General features: G+C 42.3%; 1 protein-coding gene across 1 annotated transcript in view; it reads right to left on the reverse strand.

Moving 5' to 3' along the window:
- MOB4 (MOB family member 4, phocein) overlaps nt 1–3,602 on the reverse strand; it is a 27,708-nt gene extending 24,106 nt beyond the window's left edge. The window contains exon 1 of the mRNA XM_007465695.1: nt 3,505–3,602. Coding sequence (XP_007465757.1) covers nt 3,505–3,564 — 60 coding nt within the window. The 5' untranslated portion in view covers nt 3,565–3,602. The remainder of the gene's footprint in view (nt 1–3,504) is intronic.
- Between the last annotated feature and the right edge of the window lie 2,820 nt (nt 3,603–6,422).

The raw sequence follows: 6,422 nt of genomic DNA on the forward strand, positions 1-6,422 counted from the left end.
ATTTCATCAAAGGATTCATCAGGCCAATTATAGAAATCCTATAAAAAAAATTTCATGATTAAAGCACGTACAAAGTTACAAAGAAGATGCAATACTATTATGATTAATTTCAATTCTTAATAAAGATCCGAAGTTATACCAGAGAAGAAAAGCCCTCATACAGTAAACAATGTGATTATTAGTGAATAAGTTAAAGGAATTTTATTCAATGTTTTAAATGAACACCAAGATTTTATTTAATTGAACTATAAGCTATACTTTTTTCAGTCACAAATCCCTCAAATATGGCTCCCATAAACCTCTCATGTATTACTTAATTGATAAGCCTATCACTTTTTTGTTTATGATAGTTAAATATTTTTCTAAATGTTAAACTGCAAAAAAAACAATCTCCAGGCAGTAAAAAACTGAATCAGTTTTCACCCAAAGAGAATAGCTAGAGTTAGTAGTAGTTACTACTCCATAAATATTATTTAAGACAGACATTATAAATTATAATTCTAATTCCAAATGGTGTTTTAAATTTCTAAATCAAAATATGAGCTCCATCAAAAAGTAGTCATCTAAATAGAACAACCTTCTCTTAAGGGGAATATTTCTGTGGATCACTTTGCACTGGTTCTGAATTTCTCTACAGATAGTTCAGTTCATAGACGTTCCCCTAAGTGGTTAAGAACCTTTCCATCTGACTGATGAAATATATCCCTTGTAGGTGCGCAATGTCCAACGCATTGTAGGTACTCAATAAATGTCTGAGAAAAGGTAGTAGTAAACCAACAATCCATAACCCTGTATCGATCAACATGGATTAAGTCTCCAAAGGCCATAAGCAAAAATTGGAGCAAACTGCAGAATACAGTGCATGATACCACATGAATAAAAGTTTAAGAAAGTGCAAAACATACTTATGAATATAATGCATCTATAATACAAGTTTTAAAGGAAAAAAAAGGAATGATAATCACCATTACTGGCTGGGAGTGGGCAGAAGACAGAATATCACAATACAGAGGGATTTAACTATATTAGTAGTGTCCTAGTTCTTAGAGTAGATGATGGGTATGGTATACCTTTTAAAGTGTCTTAAGCATTTCATATCTTTTTTTTAATAGTTGCCTTATCTGAATGAAAATGAACTTTATTTTAAAATGTCAAGAAATAAAAACAACTTTCTGGAAATTGTTCTAGGATGTCTTTTCCTAGACATCATCAACATATCACCAGAAAGTAGTTTTTAAATTCTTCCTTTCTGATTTGTAGTGAAAACTGTTTCTATCAATACGCTTTGCCTATTCTTTCGTTTAAAAAAAAAAAGAAAAGATAGTTTGTAGAATATTTTGTTTTTAAAATATTAGAAAACACATATAGTGGTACACAGAAAAGATGTAAAAAAGTTAATTGGAAATTAAATGCTTTGCCTCATCATAACTGTGATATACTTTAAACACTTAAAAGAGGAGCCAAGGGACTTCCCTGGTGGCACACTGGTTAAGACTCTGTGCTCCCAGTGCAGGGGGCCTGGGTTCAATCCCTGGTCAGGGAACTAGATCCCACATGCATGCCGTAACTAAGAATTCACATGCCACAACTAAGGAGCCAGCGAACCACAACTAAGGAGGTTGCCTGCCACAACTAACACCTGGCACAACCAAATAAATATTAAAAAAAAAACAAAAAACAGGAGCCAAAAATCCAGCCTAATGAACATTCGCATCTAATTCAGTTAAACGTTTACTGAAAACCAACTTTGTGCTTATAACCCAATCTAACCAATTTAAGAAAAAAAGGAGGAAGATACTCTACCTACTCTATTATAGTTCTAAATAAATCATTTTAGAATAGACCCCTTTCACTGAAGGAAATTAATGTGATAGACAAGGGATATGACAGAATGCTGCTTAAATAGTCCTTTTTAAAAAAAATCTTAACCTTTTCTAATACATTTTATTTAACAACCTTGATCTATGACAATCTGGAAAAAAGCAAAGGAGTTTTCTTGTAGGTGACTTACTCATAACAACACAGCAAACAGGTGTGTTACAATATTGAGTTGAAATCTATGATTCTCTAACCTTTCAAAATTAAGAACTTCTGAATAAGTAAAAATGGATGATTCTCAGAATGAGTACAAAAGTCCATTTCTGAATTTAAAAACATAAAAGTTGATCATTTAAAAGAATCAGAAATAATGCTGCCACAGAAAAAGAATTAAAGGTATCTGAGAAAAGATCATTTATAAAGAAAGAAAGTTTAGAAACAGTAAAAGCATAAATAATATATAAATTCCAAGTAGTATGACCACAAAATTGCCAGTAGAACTGACATATGTGACTTTATAAAAAAAGGCTTCCCAACTAAACTCTAAAATTCAGTACTAGAAGCAACTTGTTAAAAAGAAAAGGTCACTAATGAACTAAGAATCGAATCTGGAGACTGTGCAACCTTGAGCAAATGCAGTCTAATCTCTGGGCTTCAGTTTCCTTTTCTGTAACAAGCATCTAGGAAGCTGTCTGGATCTAAAAGTTCCCTTTGAAAGAACGCCCTTTCCAAAATTCTGTGCAAGATATTAAAATGTATTCTCTGGCATACTGTCATAGCTCTACGGTTGCTTCTGGTTTCCTCCCCCTCCGTCTCTTTTTCTTTAAAATTACATTTTTAACATATCTCCTCCGATTTTGGAGTCTGTACTCAATCGCAAGGCATTTTACCTGGCAGATTAATCAGATGAGGTCTATTTGATTTTTTTAAGAATGTGAAGCATCCCGTCTTTCGCAAATCCCAAGAATCAATACTGAAATAAGCACCAATTCACCCCAAGTACTGCCCTACTAAAAGGTGATAAAATTATAGTAAGTTCATTCCCTATGCTTCACATATAGTAACAAGGAAATTCACAAGGAATGGCATCGAACAAGTCCCAGCCTGATGATGAAAACTTGCTGGACCAGAGAACAGCTACGGAGAGAAGTGGTCAAAGGCATACAGCAGGAGGAGGAGGATAAAGTAAATTATCCACTCCCGGATCCGGCTAGACAAGCTGGATGGCAGAAGTCGGGCACGTCACAGGCCAGGTAGGAAATGGAAACCAGGACGAGGTAGGCTGTTGTTTACACCCCTCCCACCCTGGCTGCCCCGACACTCACAGAACCCCGGGGGTCTCCACCCGGCCGGCCGCGCCCCTCCCCGAAGCTGGTCACTGGGGATCAGAGGAGAAGCAAGAACAAGCAGTCACTGCTGACAGGCTCCCAGCCCGGGGCCTCGGCGGCCCCCACGCGCCCCTCACGCCCACCGTCCAATCGGAGCTCCGCAGGCCTCGCGGGCCGCCGCCGCCTCAGCCAAACCGAGGGGCTGAGGCTCCGGAAGAGCAGGCCGGGCACCAGTGCTCCTGCCCGCCCGCCTGTCGCCCCGGCCCAACCTCCTCGCAGAGGGATCCACCTTCCAGGTGCGGCGCAGCTCGGCACCAAGAGTCCCCTCTCCCCTTCACCAGAGGTGCAGAGATAGTACCTGAGCCTTGGTGCCCGGCCTGTTCCGCCTCAGCACTGCCGTCCCCTCCGCCATGACCATAGTGCCAGAGTCTGGGCGGCTGGAGTCGGTACCCGGATGTAGGGGACGGCTGCCTGCGCGGGGGGCGGGGCGGAGCGGCGCTCTAGGTCCGGGAGAGGGGGAGGGGCGACGGCTGACGGCACATCCGCAGCCTGCGCGGGGCAGGTTGGGAGGAACCCGAGGAGGCTGGGAAAGGGCCGGCGGGCGGAGGGAGGGGCACTGGAGAAGGAACGTCTGACGACTCACTGGCGGCAATGTGGCGGGAGGGGAAGACCACGCCGCGGAGGCCGGGAGTGGCTGCGAGGGAGTTCGCAGGCCATCGCAGAGAGCCGCTGCAGGAATGTGCAAGTTCGGCGTAACGCGTTGGTGCATCTCCTTGGGCTTAACTTTAACGTTGGTTAACGTTGGAAAGACAGAGTTTGCACAATGGCGACCGTTTCAGTAAACTCTTGTGCAAGCAAATACCTAGAGAAGCGTAATTCTGTCCCGAAGTCTGCCTAGGCGTGCAAAGTGGGAAACAGGCCAACAGTCTGGGAGAATTCCACAGACCCTGCATGAAATCGACCCAATTTCAAATCAGACTCGGGCTTAGAGTGTGAAATGATATTTCCGCTATCCACTAACTTCAAAACCAAGGGCTTTTCAGTAACAAGTTTGTGTAGGTAAGAGACCCAGATGCCAATTATCTGAGATAGAGTGGACATCTGGCATTAGAGTGGACATCAAGCAAACAAAATTAGCTTGTAAATTTTGAAAGTCAGAAGCAGAAGGAGAAAATGAATGCCCCTTGATAGACAGTGGGAGTTGTGCATCTTACAGGATTTCACATTTCCTTTGTTGCAAGTTTTAGGTATTCTCTTAAGTCATGAAATCACAGTAGCATTGGCAAACTTTTTTTTGTTCCTGCTTGGAAACCTTAAGTCTTTGATCTGGGATGAGGGAGGCCATAGGTTACCAGATACGAAGACAGTTAAAAGAGTAAACAGTGTACATACAGTAGGGTGATTTCCAAGAGAGGAAAACATCAGGTATCCCATCAAGTACACATAAAGGTGTATTGAGAATGCTGAGAGATGTAGCAGAGGCTCCAAAGATGGAAGGGAAGAGTGGAGGAGAGGTTGGTTAAAATGAGTGAGTGCAAAGCTGAATAACTCATGACTTGGAATTTTGTTCAAAAGCATTTAACAACGGGAAGTCTGTTTGCCTTTGAGTAAGATTCTTTCTATCGGGAAGATGTAGAGACTGGTAACTTTTTTTTTTTTTTTGGTCTGCATTTGGTCTTCATTGCTGTGCGCGGGCTTTCTCTGGTTGCAGCGAGCAGAGGCTACTCTTTGTTGTGGTGCGCGGGCTTCTCATTGCAGTGGCTTCTCTTGTTGCGGAGCACGGGCTCTGTGTGCGCGGGCTTCAGTAGTTGTGGCACCCGGGCTCTGTATTTGTGGCTCGCAGGCTCTAGAGCGCAGGCTCAGTAGTTGTGGTGCATGGGCTTAGTTGCTCCGCGGCATGTGGGATCTTCCCGGACCAGGACTCGAACCCGTGTCCCCAGCATTGGCAGGAGGATTCTTTTGTTTGTTTGTTTGTTTGTTTTGCGGTACACGGGCCTCTCCCCCCTGCGACCTCTCCCGCTGCGGAGCACAGGCTCCGGTCGCGCAGGCTCAGTGGCCATGGCTCATGGGCCCAGCCGCTCCGCGGCACGTGAGATCCTCGCGGACCGGGGCACGAACCCGTGCCCCCTGCATCGGCAGGCGGACTCTCAACTACTGCGCCACCAGGGAAGCCCAGGAGGATTCTTAACCACTGCGCCACCAGGGAAGCCCCGAGACTGGTAACTTTTCAAGAGCAAGGACAATTCCATCACTACCTCATAGAAAGCAAAAAATTTATTCATTCAACGAGTATTTTTAAGCCCCAGTACGTGTTTGGCACTGAGGTAAAAGTATGAAAAGGCGGCATCCTTAACCATAAGTTGCCTAGAGTCTAGCAATGGAGACAGCCGTGCAAATCACCAATTCTCTTACTAAATACAGTGAGAATCTAAGGCAAGTGGCACCTAAATATTGCCTCCCTAAGAGAGATAAGGGTGGATCTGTAGAGAGCAGAGTCTTAGGTCTGTGGACAACCTCGCCTCATTTACTCCAAGGATTCAGTTAACATTTCCCAGATTGTGTGGTAGTCCCCGAGCTGTAAATATCAGTTACCTATAGTTGAAGGGGCTCATCTTAATGTTCTCGTAAGTCCAGATTTAATAATAGTTAAGTAATACTGTTTCAGCCCATCTGAAAAGAACAAAAGAAAAAGTGAATAAGTAGGTGTTAAATTAAGGAACAAAATACGTATTCATCTCCTTGAAAAGTCTAATCAAGTTACATTGTGATGTCAATTCTGGCCTTGTTCACAGGAAGAACCTTTTTCTTTAAGGTTGAAATGTGTCTAGCTCATAACCTTCACATTTTAATTCCTCTATCGGTCTGCAGATTATGACCTCCAAGCAAAAAGTTTTATAACCATGATTAATTTAGGGGATGGGGGAAGAGGAAGAAGAAAAAAAAGCATGATCAGTACCATAACAGATACAGGTAATAATGGGTTACTTGAATATTTTGGTTAAAGGAGTAGTCTTTTTAAAGGCAATATGGACAAATGAAAATAACTTTGGACTGAGATTCAAGAAATCTAAATTCTCTTGCTTGTTGACTGTAAGACTTTGAAAAATATCAAATAAAAGGGTTGGGTTTTTTTCGGGTTTTTTTTTTTTTTGGTAATGAAACTAGTGCACAGCATTTCTTTCCTTCTGCCTCATAGAGTATGAAAGTATAAAAATAAATACTCCTGGAAGTCTCTTAAAGTTTTAGAAGAAAATATTTTGTAAATCCAAAGAACCA

Source organism: Lipotes vexillifer, unplaced genomic scaffold, assembly GCF_000442215.2.
Source record: "Lipotes vexillifer unplaced genomic scaffold, Lipotes_vexillifer_v1.1 scaffold113, whole genome shotgun sequence".
NCBI classification, from domain to species: Eukaryota; Metazoa; Chordata; class Mammalia; order Artiodactyla; family Lipotidae; genus Lipotes; species Lipotes vexillifer.